At 41.7% G+C, this 16686-nt stretch overlaps 1 protein-coding gene across 3 annotated transcripts in view; it reads right to left on the reverse strand.

Moving 5' to 3' along the window:
* Positions 1-16087, reverse strand: part of SMYD2 (SET and MYND domain containing 2) — a 41574-nt gene extending 25487 nt beyond the window's left edge. For all 3 annotated transcript variants that reach the window (XR_008436215.1, XR_008436214.1, XM_053973124.1), the window contains exons 1-5: positions 15872-16087; positions 13132-13195; positions 6157-6267; positions 4513-4573; positions 1942-2066 (exon numbers count right to left, since the gene is read on the reverse strand). Coding sequence is in view for 1 of the 3 variants with exons in the window: in XM_053973124.1 (XP_053829099.1) it covers positions 1942-2066; positions 4513-4573; positions 6157-6267; positions 13132-13195; positions 15872-16053 (543 nt within the window). In the remaining 2 variants the exon portion in view is untranslated. The remainder of the gene's footprint in view (positions 1-1941; positions 2067-4512; positions 4574-6156; positions 6268-13131; positions 13196-15871) is intronic.
* Positions 16088-16686: the final 599 nt, after the last annotated feature.

A 16686-nucleotide genomic window follows, 5' to 3' on the forward strand; every position in this document is an offset into this window, starting at 1 on the left:
GTGGGGAGAGTGAAGAGACAGCAGCAGTAAAACTGGAGTTCAAAGTTGTTCCCAATGGTGGAAAAGAGAATGTGCAAAGGAAGGCACAAAATGCAAAGTCTTCAAGGAAAGGGTGAGATGCTGGAACTTGAGGCAAGTGAGAAACTGTTTGAAAAGTATGTCAAGATGAGGCTGAGGAAGAAAAGCTCCAGCCTCAAGAGTTATATTCCATGGGGACAAAAGAGACTAGAATGCCAACAGCTGGAGAGGAGAGCAGTGAAAGGCAAGGACTTTGGACAAAAGAGCTCTATTCCACTCAAAAGGACCACTTATGCTTTAGCTGTGTAAGGAAGAGCACCAGGCAAAGTTCACTAAAAGCAATGAGAAGGAGTCAGAGGTGTTCAAGTCCCAGTGACTGCCCTGAACCACAGGGAGAAACAATGGGGAATGGAGAAGCAATAGACCACATGAGGTCAGAGTAAGTGTTGAAGGAAAACAAAGAAGTAGCAGCATATCCATACTACTGGTTCTAGGTCAAGTTAACTAAATCCCATTCTTCTGAAAAGATTTATCCTGGGACTAACACCTCAGAAGGTTGCATCCTGTAAAACACTTCTGAGAAGCATCCAGATGACTTCTGGAGATTTTAGTTCAAAAAATTCTAATGTCCACAGTGGCAGAGAGTTACCTGATGATCAGGATGAGCTTAAGGTAACACCTATGGGTGACATCCATAGAGAAGACTGGATGGTATGTGAGATCCGGGAGTCAACAGCTCACAGAAGTCGGTTAAAGTACCACAATCTGATGGAGCTGCTCTTAGACAGGATATGAAACAAAAGTTATTATAGCCAAAATAATGAAATCTTTGGGGAATTCTGGCTACATTCTAACAAAAATATTCAAAAATAGCACAAGAAACTGGTTGTAGTAACATCTTCGAAGTATCCCTCTGACAAATATAAATTTTAAAGTTTTCAAAAGAGAAAAAAACCCTCACCATTGAAAGGAAATATGCAATTAGAAACAACACAAGGGATGATAAGCAGATACTAAACATCCTAAAGAATCATTCCCCTACAGAATAAGAGTACCTCTGTAGTAAGGAAATAGTAACTGTGCCTCCTTGTTGGTAGATGCCCAGCTCCACCAAACAGGATATTTCCATCTCAGTTTTCATCACAGAAGTGCATCAACATTTGCCCCCATCTCAAGATATTATTTTACTCAGAAACCTAAGTACAAAAGTAGCTCATATTGAAGCAAAAGAGGGAAAAGAAGAAAATAGATCTTTCAGTATTCCACTGGTGTATTATTCCATCCACTACAATACATCCAATTCAGATGCATATGAAAAGTAGGTGAGAAAAAAGAAGTGACATATCAGAAGTTATCTAACAAGACATCCTGTCTTTCCTTCATCTCTCCAGATGGCCAAACCACCTGACTACATTTTAAAAGCCACACACCAGATAAAAGTTTTAGGCTGCGCTTTCTGCTGCTCTTTCTACGTCTCTGAAGTTTATTCCCTGTGAAGGTCAAACACAATGATGACCTGACCAGCAAGGATTTCCACAAGTTTGAAGCCTGAATGAAGGATTTACCTCTGAAGGGTCTCAGGCCAGCAGCCTGCCATGTTAGCTCAACAACAGCCACACAATGTTTGGCCCACAAGAAGCTTAACTTTGACAGGGTTTATTAAAGGCTGTTTCCCCTTCTCTTCAATGTTTGAGAAGCACCTCATGGAAAGTCTGCAGACAAGATTCTCTCCCCTCAGGATGGAAGTGGGGCACATCCAGCCACTACTGCTCAGTGAAGCACATCTCCATCAAGTATAGTCATCTGTCCCTAAGATAAGCAAAGAGCTACCATTTCCATTGCCATTAACATTCTCCCACTTTGAGAAAGGCTAAACTCCTACAGCACCATCCACCTAAGCAGGCTGTGTTCTAGCCAACTTACTTGTGCAAAGAGAACTACAAGGGCAGCATTGTCAGGGTAGTCCAAGTGCTTTGAGTAAAAGTGATGAAGAGCAGCAATGTCGTTCTGAATCAGCTCTCTCTTTTCATTGTCTAGTTTGTCAAGGTCTGTGGACAAAAAATACATTTCATTTCAGTAACGGGAAAACCCCTCCAGGTAGCTTTAGGTTAGAAGAGGCCCAGACTTTAACAGAAACCCCTGAGGGACAAGCCACTTGGAAGTACTGCAAGAAGTGCCTGCTCTTCCACACACATAATGTTGCCTCTGCTAAAGCCACACGTGCGCCACAAGAACATAAAATCACAGAATCACAAGGTTGGAAGAGACCTTCAAAATCACCCAGTCCAGCACATGCCCAACACGAAGGATTAAAAAGCATTTTCTGACATCTTTAGGTTAGCAGATAATTGGATACAGACTACTTTCTTGGGAGAAGGGTTGTAGTCTTTAAAGCACACTTGTGAACTCCAGCAAACAGCCCAACAGCCCTGGCCCTCTGGAAGCCTTTCAGCTGGGGATAGCTGTCCTCAGCTGTCTGACACGACCTTATCAGCTACATGGTCCCACCCACTGTGGCATGAGCTAACACTAAATATCACCCACCTGAAAGCATGCTTTCTATAATGAAACTTTCTCATACAGACCTATTCCTTATCAGCACAAACCAGCCCAAACTGCTGCTAAGGCTGTTTATCCCTGCTGCTTTTAAAAGACATGGTCTTTCCTAGCACAGAAGCCCCGGCTATTTGTGGCCACACATGATAGGGATCCAGCAACAACACTGGGGCTGGCTACAGCTGTTTGCTTTGCAGCAAGAGGAGGATAATATGAGGGTGCCCAGGAATGCAATCCACCTACCTATTGCAGGTACCTGCTTTATGAGGTAGCAAACAGTGCCTAAAGTGCCCATATCTCCACGGGCTGGGGGGTGACCACCAACAGAGATGTGTTCAGACATCTATTAATAGGAGACAGCAGGAACATCAGTGGAAATGTCCTGGCACACCTGCCAACTGTATTTCATTATGGGTTTCTCCAGAGATTTACCCTCAGGCCCATGACAAGTTCTAGCCAAAGCCATGGCCACTGAACCTTTCCCTACCTGGTCCATGCAGAGTAAGCTAGATGATCCACCATATGCTCCTGGTACCCTCTCTCTACCCTCAAGAGCAGAATGTTTGGAAGTTTTTTCCTAATCCACCCTCTCATAGTGGCAGTGTTACTAATTCTCTCCTGCTCTCTCCAACTCAAAATAATAATGGAGAGAAAAGGCTGCACAACAGTCAGAGAAGGAGGAAATTATTTGTAAGAGCAGATGTGAATAATGGGGGAGTCACAAAAACCAGATGACAATGAAGATAAATCAGAAATAAGAAATTCTGAGCTTCCAACTGACAGCTAGGTGCCTTTTCCTGTCCTGCGTATGGTGTTGCAAAGCAAAAGACAACTGATAAAGGTGTGCCAAGCAGTGAGGTGAGTCAAAAAGCGGCAGGAACAGGGGTGCTTGCTAACAAAACAAAGGCTTCTAGAGGACAAGTGGGACACTGCAACAGAAAAAAACATTTCAGCCTTTTATCTCTCAAATCAATAAATTATTGAATACAAGCTACAATGCAGAAGAATACACAGAAACTTATCCATTCTCCTCAACCTCAATCCTGCCAACTTACCTGTAGAATTATCCATGCCATAGACCAAGTTAAATGTTGGCATTTTTCCCCCTTGTTCCCCCAGTTGTCCCAAAAGCAATGACAGGAGCTTTTGTCCAGGAAGCAAATAAGACTACTGTGCTTGGTTATTCTGCTACCTCAAGTCCTAGCAATGAGTACACTTATTCAGCATTTTGTAAAAGGTTTTGGAAGCTATCAGAGTGAGTAATGTGAATATACAACCCATTGCCTCTGTGTATGTTATGCTTAGCACTAAGAAAGAAAACAACAGACTGGTGAAAACTGTGCCAGGATGGGTATTAATGGTCGGTTTCTAACTCGGCCTTACTGGATGTAAACAGTAGCTTTCCAGTTAAAAGCAAGCCATTGCCTTATCTCCTTCTTTAGATTATTTTAGAGCATTTAGGACATGGAATCATATATAACATGTCAAATTTGACTGGCAGTGACAGATACTGAAGCACAGTCCAGAGGGTTCTGCAATTAGCCCCTTAGTCACTGTCACCATCAAGCAACTCTGCTGTCTCTGATTTTATGCCTCCTGGTAACAAATACCGGCTATTTTAATTTTGCAACATTACAATTCTCAAAAGACACTAGAATACCAGAGAAGAAAGAGAAGGATGTATGCTACATAATTAACTCTGTCTAGGTTTTCATCCTTGTTTCACAGCTCCCACAAACAGCCAAGGAAAAAAAAAAAAGAAAGAAGAGCACTGCACTTTCAAAAAAAATGAGGAACTACAGTTCTCTTTGTTTACTCCTTTCCTCCAGCAGAAGCGGGATGTTCTGAAAGGTGTTGATGGAGGGAAGCCATGGGGAAACAAATCATTAATACAGTTAAGTCAAAACCTCTGTTTACCTGCAAGCCTTTTTTACTTACGTGATTCAAACTCTTTTACAGCAAGCAGCTTCTCTGACTGTGTTCTTTCAGGGTGAGTTTTCTAACAACAAGGGGAAAAAGAAAAAGAAATATTTTAATGTTTCACTTCAGCAGTTTTGTGTACTCATTCAGAATTTGGGAACTCCTACCTGTAAGACAAACCCAAATCCACAGTCTGTGGAATTTATAAGAGTGGATGAACAGCAATGAGTTAAATTGACTGCCCTAACTAAATGCATAGAAATATTCTCTCCACATCAAATTAGGCAGCCAAATATGAACTCCTCTCAAATTTATATACATAAACTGAACAGTATTTTAAATATGTCATTTGCTTTGTTCTAGACACCCAGAAAGCTGCTAACAATAGCAAGCAGGCAGAAGAGAGGCTTTGCTTTGAGGAAAGTGAATAAACTGACTGTTGACAGAGTTCAAAAGCAATGCTCCACTGTTGGCCTAAGGCCACTTCTTTGTAATCTTGGCCATTAAATATGGCTTTGCAGGTGGCCCAGCAGCTGAGGTTCAGGGACTATGGTTTGCATATTTAGCTTTTATATGACATGTAGGGTTCTCACCCCTCCCTGTAAGCGATAAAAGCAGAAATTTACTCCAACGACTTTTTGTCATTAAACATTCGATTTTGTTTGTGGATCACCCCCAAACGGCGCTTTAATTAAGTCACACACATGTACATTCATGCACACACATCTACACACACAGCAAGGATGCAGCTACCTTCCCAGCAGGCCACCAAAATCCTCCCTTACATACAGTATCCAGGTTGCCCTTGTCACATAAGCAGACAAAAATTTGCTTCAAAGAGGATTTGTTTTTGCAGAGAGAGTTTAGAGCTCTACAAAGACACACAGCACAATAACCTTGAAACTCATTAATCCCATCCCCTCCCTGTAAGCACTTGTGTTATGCTCAGTATCCATATAGTTAAGGAACACTGAAATGGAGGTTGACATTGCAATCTTCTTTCCTTACTCACAATATTCTTTTTTTCAAACACCAAGGGTCTCTCTCAAACTCTGGTTTTCACCAGCTAACTCATAATCATAAATGTTTATACCTCAATACCTCAGAGGTGCTTTGACTCACAAATGTACTGGGAGTTATATGCTACACAATGCTATGCAACTGTAGCTGAAAAATACTACAACAGACAACTGCTTAATAAAGGTATCAGTGCCTGCAGCCAGATAACCCCAGAAGCATTCATTGGAATTAAACCCAAATACCAAATCTTATTCTTCTTTCTCTTAATTAGTGTGGTCTTGGTGTTTGCCCACACATGTAACCAAGAGTTCAAATGTACCAGAACAGCGGCTGAAACACCAATGTGAAACCATCAGTAAAGATTTCCAGGCTCTGTTCAGCACTACCTTGGCCATAGGTTACAGCTGAAGACCTCACTAACCTTTCACTAGCTCCCATGCTGGCCCTGACCCTGCTGCAGTGGTCTGATGGTCAGTTCATTCAGCTGCTCAAGCTCTGTGTTACACCTGTCTGTACACAGGAAACTCGTGTGTGTGAGTGTGTATGCTTTGCAGGGACAGTTACTGTCGGTCAATTTTCATTTTCCTGCCTTCCCTGACACCAGAGCAGGAGCAAACCTCCCAAGCCTCGCCTTCTGCTCACCTGTTTGGCAAGGATCCTTGCTGTTAGCCTCACAGTCTCTGAGGGATGCCAGTTCTGCCCAAAAGTGCACATGGAGGCGCATTCCAGTTTGTGCATTGGCCAGTCTTCCTTCTGAAAACAGAGAAAAAAAATTTTAAAAAAGTGCCATGGAGATAAACTTATGAAAAAGGGGATGAAGCAAGTCCTGCCAGATCCTAGAGGTCAAGTGAAATGTGTTTCCTTTAAAAAATAAGGTGACGCTCACTAAATTGGAACAAAAGCTTGAGTCACATTTAAGGGGTACAGCTATCCTGCTTTTTTTCAAACAAATTCACAAGGGATGAGCTGAGGTCAGAACATCTTCATTTACTCAATGGAAAAAAAGTATTAAATGACAAAGAAGCAAACAGACAACATTATTTACAAATCACCAGTTCTTATTGTTCAGATCAAGCACGTGAGGATGTAGTAGGTCTGAGCTTGATGACTTTATTGGGTTCATTTCCATTTAATACTTTGGCCCCTCATTATGAGGTGACCCTGGTGTAATCAGGAGTAATGTGTCTGAAGTCAATGGATTCACAATCACTAAGAATCATTTGACTGTAAGGTCAAACACAAACATTCTGATGGAATTATCAGATTTTTTTCCTTAAATGTTGAAGAATAAAAGTACAGCTAGACAATGAAAAACCACTAATACAGACAAACATTTTAGGTAAATGTATAGAATATAGTTTAGGTAAGGGATAGCATATTCCTAGCTCAACAGACAGTAACAACATACAGGGGTGATGGCACAAGGCACTCACTGGCTTTTGTCACTCCACAAATTTCACACAAGGCCACAGAACGTTCCAAACAATAGCACAGAATCACATATTAACACTCTGCACTAGCAGAGGCTGTCCTCAGACTGGATTAAATTTCATTCATTAATTTCATTAATTCATTTAAATATGGAAATATTCAAGCAATGCACAGTTGTTTTTTGCTATATCTCATCCCAAACACACATATATAGCACTTTGTTAGAACAGACCTATAGTGTTCTGTCTGCTTAGGGAGCATTAAATTTTCCTTTCATACCAGATTCAAACTGGTGGAAAATACTAGCAGAAAAAAAAAAAAAAACAAACAAAAAAACTCACAATAAATCCCACAAATCTGTAAGTGAAAACTTGAAAATCTTTTAGCACCTTCCAGAATGTTCTTAAATCCCATTAATATGAGTCACTCAGTATGGCAGACCCTGTGTTGGCCAACTCACCTCCAGTTTTTAGAAATAATTTTAAAAACCCACCAATGTGGCCCATCACAGTGACTGAGTGGCACAGAAGGAACAATTTCCCTCAGCTGCCTAACCACTAAAGGCAAGAGCTGTTTGAAACACCAGGGACACACACTGGAGGCTGTCTGAAGCATCTACACAGGACTGGAAGATATGCTACAGATCTACTGGGAGATGGATTCTTTGTGGGAACTACATCAAGCACCCCAAAGCAGGAAAAAGTCAGAGGAATCAGGACCCTCAGTGCCTCCTGCTGGTCAGCTTATTTACAGGTTTTGCAGATCAAAACAAAAGCCAAGATTACTAATTTCAAGTTCATACACCAAAATTTCTTCAATTGAAAAAACAGTTATTTTAAATCTCCTGGGCACAGTCAGCTTTAGGAGGTTTTTTTATTAGGAAAAGAAAGGTCAGCACCTGCACCAGCCTTGGGTAGGATTTGAAGCAGTGCAACACTGCAAGGGTATTCAAGCCCTCACAATGTCAACTTTGCTGTCCTCGATATCTCAGTATGGTACTTCCAAAAAACCCTACATACAGGCTGCTTGAAATAAGCTCCAGTGTAAATATTCTAAGAGGATGTGGCAATACAGACCAGAACCAAAATAGTATATTACACTGTAATCATGTCATGTGAAATTACACTCTCAACTCTCCTACAGCTGTCACACTACGAAATGCATCCCCAGAGAGACCCATTTCCTACATATGCCCCAAAACCTTTTCTGGAAAATTCCTGACAGCCTTTGCCTAGGAATCTACAGGCTAAAGGCTAAAAAGAGACAGAGGGAAATCTCATCTCTCACCTCTTCTTGCTTACCCAGGACACCCACTAACTTTAGCATGATTGTTCAAAAAGTGAAGGCACTGAACCTGAAGCTTTGCAGGACTCTCCTCCATACACACTCATTAAATAAACAGGAGAAATTACCTGATATAACAAAAAAATCAAAATGCAAAATCACATGTCTGTCTCTAAGCAGTGTTTTTAAAAAAAAAAAATCCATTTGTCCCTTTATTCTTTACACATTGTTAATTAAAATCTTTCCCCAGGCAGAATCATACTGAGTTATATGAACTGGTAGGGAGGTTAAAGGGACAAGATACGGCTGAATTGTGCAAAATGAGATAAAAGCCTGAAACACCACAAAAAAAAGGAGAGTTCTGATGACTGAGTAATATCTGGGATAGAAACACCATGACAGCAGCTTTCCCTGCGATCGCAGCAGGACTGTATTTTGCATTCTTTTCCACATTTTCCTCCAGGTAGTTTGAATTATAACAAGTAGCATTGTTCTAGCTGAATCCCTAATGCTACATTAATGATCTTTTTTTCCTATTTTCATTACATCCACAATATTTTTCCCTTCATTTAGGAGTGACAACATTTTTTGAAGGGAAGTTCTTTAAAGCATTTTACATCAAAGCATGGGAACACTCCTCTTCACCAAGTTTTTCAAAAAGATTCTGCCATCCAGGACTACTGGATTGATTCCCAGAACGCTGTCTTATACTTCACCGTAGAAGAAAAACAACAAGTGACAAAATATTTTAAAAAAATAAAACTCATGTCCAAACAAATGTTCTCATACCTCCTTTTTCACATGGGCTTTTCCAATACTAAATAAAAACTCTGTTCTATTTCACTCAATTGAAAAGAAACACACATAAATACCAGTGAGAAATTATGGGCAAGTCAATGCAGGGGTTAAGCTCACTTCTTCAAAATATTTAGGCCCAATTGTGATCAAATGGCATCCAAATCCTTAACTGAATTTCAGTGAGGCAACTTCTGATATCTGATATTAATTGGTAAAGTTCTCTGATACAGCCTTTCAACAAACAGTGAAGGTAGAAGTTTTATGTCTCTTCACAGCCATCCTTCCCTATCATCATTTACCAAACGCTGGGCTATAGAGGGTGACTTTCATGGGTCAACATTTAACATGTTCACAGAGACATTTACCAAAGAAAAATACATTGGAAAACTTTTTGTATAGGGGGATAGACACCCATTGCAATCTTGCAGTGTCAAAATCCTTTTGTGCAGAATCATTACAGCAAAAAATGCTGTATTTTTTCTACATCTTAACAAAGAGGAGCAGGCAATTTCTACAAGGTCTCATTTAAAACACACCTGCTTAATGCTAATTACAGGTGTGCAACTACATTTTGAGACTTACTAGCTGGTTAAAAATACCTGTTTCACTCACTCCAGCAATTACCAACTACAAATACCAACTACAGCAACCTTTAATGTGACATGTTAAGAAAAACCCATAAATGGTTTGCTCAAAATAAATTTCAAATGCCGAAAACCACCACAGAAACATCTCTTTCTGCACACTGGCTAGCTGATCTCCACTCTCTTTGGGATAAATGATAGCTATGTGTAATAACAGCAAGAGGAGTTCCAGTAGCTGGTTCAAGTTCACCAGGTCCAAAGTTGCAACCACATAACTGTCTTAAAACATTTCTCTTCAGGGTGTTTCAGCAGCTAATTTCTAAAGAGACAAAATGAGCACAGGTCTGTTCCTGCTTGACTAAAATTATAATATAGGAAGTCAAGACCTGAACAGCTGCAGATGGGGGCTGAAAGCCACTATTATAATAACAGGCGTGTGCTCCAAGGAGGTGAAACTGGAGAGTGGGATGGTGCGAATCTGCTGGAAATCACAATCCTTTTATAAGAAGACCTGGATTAGGGCTTGGAAAAAGAAAGACCCAGCAAACCCAGACTAGATTCATCCCACAAAGCATTAAAAGCAGCAAGGACAGGTAGTAAAGGCAACTTCCACTCTTATGTGACCTGAATCCACACCTACACAAACATCCAGCTTAATATAAGCCAAACGTGATTATCCACCCCAAAAGCAAAATAAGAGACCAAAATAAGAACATTAAGAAGCTGTGCCAAAGCCTGTGTGTGTGCATAGATCCACCTCTCCCCACAATGAGCAAGAATTCCTATGAATTGTGGTATAGGACATCTTTAAGTAAGAAAAGAGCAAGCTCAAAAGCTTTGGGTTTTTATCCCAGTATGCCTCATGTGGTAAACATTTGTCTAACTGCACTGTATTGACTAACAAGGTATTAACCAACATATGAAATCATACCATGCCCTTGTTGGGTGCATAAAATTTTTAGCTGAACTGAGCAAAAAAATATGGATTTACAGGGAAAAATTAACTTATAAAATAAAAATGAAATTAACAATACCATGACAGTTCTCAAGTACAGCCCTGGCCTTTTATGACGGTCACATGATGTCTCATATCCATGCAGGCAAAAGGAACACATTTCCTGTACATTCCAGTGTTACAAATTCAGTATCAAGGCACAGATATCCTTTTTAGCTTTTACAAAGAATTGCTGAACTGCTGAAAAGTGCCTTTGAACAAGACAGGGATGAAGATGCAATGCACACTGTCTGTGTAGCACATACAGTCAGTGGAGACCAGTTTCTAGACAATATTGTGCTTGAAGGTAATTTTGAAAGAATGCCAAAGAATTCAATATCAGCAATGTTCATAAATTTCATCAGACTGACTCAGAAGGGCCCAAAAGATGGAAGACAGTGTTATATCAACTAGGGAATCAAAAGCCATACGTATATCACCAGCAAGAGTGAGGTGTTAGTACCTGTGCACATCATACTACAGTTTAGACATCAACAAAATCTAAAAAAGGACTTTATATCTAGAGCATCATACCACACACCAATAGGTGGGAAAAATTCTAATTCACTAACTTATCAGACAGACAAGCTTTTCTGAGCATCAGCTTTAGCAGACTTAAGGACATTCAGTTTGAGCAGTTCAGGTTTTTACTTGAGGAACATGTCCCTCTAGAGAGAGGGAATTCTGACCACCAAAAAAGAAAAATTAAAAAAAAAAATTAATCTAAAAAAAAGAAATACATATACAAAATTTTAGCAGGAAAAAAAAAAAGAAAATAAATCAATCCCTCCTTGTTTGTAAATATAAAAGTATAAACTTTGTCAAGGCTGGAAGACAGGACACTGAAGGAGGGCCACTTTGTGGTGAAAGTAATGGACCATGGATGAGAAGAAATAAGTTCTTCTACTTCCAACATAACATCTACTTGCTATTTTTCCCAGCACAAATTACTAAGATTTCCTACTTCAGAAAATCTTGCACAGCTGTTTCATAAACCATTGTACATTTTATATAGTAAGAGAAGAAACTCAGATAAAAGCTGCTAAACAGCTGTTTTGTTCAGGGATTTCCTTACATCATCTAGTTAAAAGCTTGTAAGAAATAATGACATGAGGAAACATTTTTTAGAAATAAGCATTTTTCATGAGCAAATCATAGGCTTTCTCTGCACTGTTTTTAAAGATCACCCAGATTTCTCTCAAGACCCTTAAAGATGCTCATACAGTAAACTCATTTTGGAAATCTCATGAAGTACTGCAAATTTTGTAAAAAACGCATTTCTGTTACGCCTTTTGAGTTCTCCTGGTGCCTGAAAACCAAAAGGCTATTTCATTCACCCACAACTCACTAGGATTCTGTGGGGAAGCAGGAAGTTGGGGAAGTAATAGAAGGAAAACTGAGGATAGGTCAGGCTTCTTTTGAAACTTGTGCAACTGGAGAATAAGAGACATCCTCGAAATAAAAGCAACAGCCATGTCCAAAGTGCTTGGGAACTGAGCAGCACAAATCATGACATCTCTGTCCAGGTAATGACAACAGAGACTATTTGGCATGGACCCACAAACCCAACAGCACGTTAACATGTGGGACAAGGTTTGGATTATTTATAGCTAACACACAGTTGCATGCCAGACCTTGGGACACTCAAATCCTTCATATGCATTGTTCCACTCTATGCTCAGCACCACAGACCTTGCATAGCTCACGTTATTCAACCAGCAACCCAGCTGAGTTTTTCCACACAGAAACTGGATAATTCTTCCCCATCAAGCTAAGGGCCCAAAAAGGCTAGATTCTAATATTCTAATCCTCTCTTTTTTTCTCTTTTTTTTTTTTTTTTTTTTAAAGATGCTTATTCTAATTTGAATTAAAAACTGAGTTAAAACTGCATGCAAATGTTTTGGACGTCTATGTATTGCTCTACTTTAGTGTGTACTTATATGCTACATCCAGGGGCTTTTAAAAAAACAAAAAGAATAAAAGTTGCCACAGTGAGTAAGTTAGGGAGAAAGCCTGATAGGTTTCAAATGGTTATGGCTGCCATCAGCTGTGGTACTCTCAATACTCAAAATACTTCAAATATTCTAAAAAAAAAAAAAAAAAAAAAAATCCTGAAAGAAAAGTCTTTCTCTCTCTCCTAAGATGGCTATTTAGTGATTTGATTTTTTTCCATTAGACACAGGATCTTTTACCAGTTTAGTGAGCTAATGCTAAATTATCTGGTCTGTCCTTAAAGGAAGAAGTAATACAGACATAATTAGTGGGTTGACAGGCAGATCTAATCAAAGTCTCAGTAGTACCAAGCCCTGAAGCTACTGATCTTGAAAGATTCATGCAGACCTTGTTGAAATCCTGTAATTGTCCAATGCACAACTCTATGGTCAGTATCTGTGGGATGCTGGAACTGACTGGACTGCTATTAACCATAGCTACAATTAGAACATATAAATTCCACACAAACAAAAAACTGGAGTTCTGCAACCCTCACCCTCCTTCCCCCTACCCTCACAAATTGCAGGACCATACCTGACATTCCACATTGCAATAAAAGGCCTGTTTGCATCTTCCACACTTGGACAATCCTTCTTTCCTTAAAAAGAAAACAGAAGTTATTCTGTTTTAGAAACATGAATGAAATAAACATGTATAGTGGAACATTTTTTGCACACTATTTTGCATTTCACAATGAAAACTGTATTGGACTTTCAAAAGAACATTTTTCCAAGCAACTCTCATTATGCAAAAGCACTCTGCTTTCTTTATAAATTGCTGGGTTTGGAAACATGTTACTACTCTATGCTATTTGACAGACAGCATCATTTTTTGCCAATATATGAAGCACAGGGAGCTAAACTTCTGGTGCTTTGCAAACTTTAAAACTGCTCTGTGTACTTGTTCACCAATATTAACCCTTTGGCTCTGCTATGACAACTCTACTGCTTCTTTGGTTATAGAATGCATGACCTTTGTTGAGTAAGTGCCTCCAAAAGCCAAGAAAAAATAGTGCATTATTAAATATACTGTTTGATCTCCTGTCACCTGTGATCTCCTTACTGTCCCACCCTGTCTGCTCTGGTATCTGTGTATTCTGAGCAGACCTAAGGCTCACACTGTCCTTTTTTATATTTGTATATACCCCACCAGAGGGAACTGCCATGAGGAAGGTCCTTTTCTGCTTTAAAGTGCATGTGTGCAACAGATCCCACCAAAAATAGAACATGTGTTACCCAACAAGTGACATTTTGGTATGACAGCAATAGGGATCTCTCAGCAGTATTGAATGCTTTTAAAATGTCTGCCCACCCTCCCTGGTGTAAGTAGCAAAAAAAAAAAAAAATTTAAAAAATAGACTTACAATGAGGCAAGCTCACTGGAATAAATCAAGGGTGAGGGACCTCATATGATGTGATAGTGTACAACATTTTGGTGGTCACTGGCATTTGGAGCCCATAAAACCCAGCAAGTCTGGCGTCCTCTGATTGTATTTGCAAAGCACACAAGGCGCAACATGAGCGAGCCGGGCTAACATCACGACTCCTCTCGCTGACATTACAACCGCGTATTTAAAGTAACAACCCCTATCTCATGCAAATACAATGTTACGGCCTCATTTTGCCCATGTTACCACAAAAGTTTTCACGATGACTTCGCCAAGTTTCCCTTCCCACGGCTGGTGTGGAGGCCACAACGTCCCCGCTAGGGCTCTTTGCAAGTTCAACCAGCAGAGTTTGGAATCTCGTACGTGCTAGTTCAGCGCTAATGCAACAGTCACAGACACAGAACACATGTCTGAGCACTGGCGGATCACTTTACATCACCGAGACATCGTTCCTCTTAGTGGCACTTCATCACCCTGGTGTGAAATAAGTTTCAGGTTACCCCACTAGCTGCTGTCCTGCTGCAGTCAGTTCTTTGATCGCTGTGCTCCTCCAGAGCTCCAAAGGAGAAGACTGCATGGATAACAAGCAGCTGCTCCCGAAGACAACTAAAAGCTATTCCATGAGATAACTATTATCCTTACAGTGTTACCTCATATCAGTGAAATATGGAAGTATTCCCCAGTCCTTTGGCAGACAAATCTGAATATGATAAACAAAACCAGACAGCTTCTCTGGCACAAGGAAATTTGTGGTTAGGTACAAAAGCTAAAAAAAACCCTAAAACCAAACACAACACTTCAATGCAAACCTTACAGGCTGGGAAAAGGTGTAAAGGAGAGGAGGAAAATCACCTCAGCTGCACCCTTCTTCAAATTAATGGAACTCGCTTCACCAGCTTCACTAGGAACTATATTAGGTGCTCATATGCAAAGAGAGGGGTGAATCAAGAGACCAAGTCATAAGTAGATAAGGTAATGAGGAAAGAAAAAGGATGTATGGATAAAAATAGCACAATTGCAACAGTTTTTTGTTTGTTTGTTTTTACTGAAGCAACTACTAACATTTTTTCTGAGTTATAATCAGGTAAGCACTTAATTCCTCAGTAAGCTGCCAGAAGCCACAAAAGTACTACACCTTCTAAAAATATGGCCTTTTATGGTGTGACGTGCCAGTGTCATATCTCTGCTGAATTTGCTAACTCTAATACACCTTTTAATACATCCTGCAGCAGCTCATACCGAGAGCTTGAGGCTCCTCTTGGATATTTGAATACCTCCTCTTCACACAGGTGAGGAGGCAGCTGCAGAGGCCCCGGCAAACTCGAGCCCCTCGCTTCCCTCCAGCGCCAAGGAATCCCGAAGCACCCAGGAGCAGGCAGCACTCCAGTCCCACTGTTCCCAGCCACGCGACAAACAAGTTCTTGCATTGCCTGCGCTCTGCCCCAGTAAAAGTAATTTGCAGACTAAGGTTTCAGACAGAGGTAATATACAAGTATTTCTGTATATTTCAATACGGATATATACATTTCATTCATAGATATTCCATCCGCACTAGGGAATGTGAAGTGTGAATTAGGCGATTGCAGACCCTTTCTCCCTTACCACAGCTTCATTAAAACCAGCGAACACGAAGTTATTACAAAACTAGGCGGATCAATGAAACTTCCTGTGGGAGGATGGTTACGCACGTGTCTACATGACCGCCAGAGCACGGGAAGAGCAGAATTTTTTTTTTTTTTTCCTTTCTCTTTTCCTGAGCTGCTGAGCACGGAAAACCAGCAGTGACTTTAAACCTCCACGCTGCCACATCACCAGGAGCCGAGGAGGGGGAAAGTTCTGCTGCCGCCCCGCAGAAGCCGCGGCCGCCCGGCGCCGCCCGGGCCCTACCTGGCGAAGCAGCCGTCGCAGTGGCTGCCGCGCTCGCTGACGGTCAGCACGGCCACGTAGGCCGGGCAGCTGAGCAGCAGCTCGCCCACGGCGAAGCGCCGCCGCGCCCGCAGCCCCCGGCCCTTGCCGGCGCTGGCGAACCTCTCCAGGCCGCCCAGCTGCGGCGCCGCCTCCGAGCGCATCCCGGCCGCGGGGAAGGCAGGGGAGCCAGGCGAGCTCCAGAGCTGCTCTCGGGAGCCCGGGGCCGCCGCCGCGCCGCCGCCCGCCCGCCGCGGGAAGCGCCTCCTCCGGGCGGCGCGGGCTCCGCCGGCGGCTGCGCAACGGGAGCCGCTGCCCGCCGAGCCCTGCCCGCAGCTCCGAGCCCTGCCCGCAGCTCCGAGCCCTGCCCGGCCCGCGGACACGCTGCCTGCCCGCTCCGGGCTGGCCTCGGGAAGGGGCTGCCCACGCCAACCTGTGTGCGATGGAAACATCCCCCAGACCCACCCGGATCACGGGCAGCGAGGGCACCGGGGCAGGGGCTCTCCCGCTGGCCTCACAGCCCTCTCGTTAATATTAGCACCTAATACAACTCCCGGTGAAGTCAGTGAAGCGAGTCCGATTCACTTGAAGAAAGGTACAACTGAGTGATTTTGCTCTCTTCCTTCACACCAGTGTCTTTTTCCAGCCTCTAAGATTCGCGTTGAGCTGCTGGTTTTTGTTTTGGGTGGTTTTTTTTAATTTTTTTTTTTTTATTTATGTGTCTAACCACAAATTTTCTTGTGCCATAGGAAGTGGCTGGTTTTGTTTTATCACATTTAGAAGATTACTGTCTGCCA

This window comes from Vidua macroura, chromosome 3 (assembly GCF_024509145.1).
Source record: "Vidua macroura isolate BioBank_ID:100142 chromosome 3, ASM2450914v1, whole genome shotgun sequence".
Lineage (NCBI taxonomy): Eukaryota > Metazoa > Chordata > Aves > Passeriformes > Viduidae > Vidua > Vidua macroura.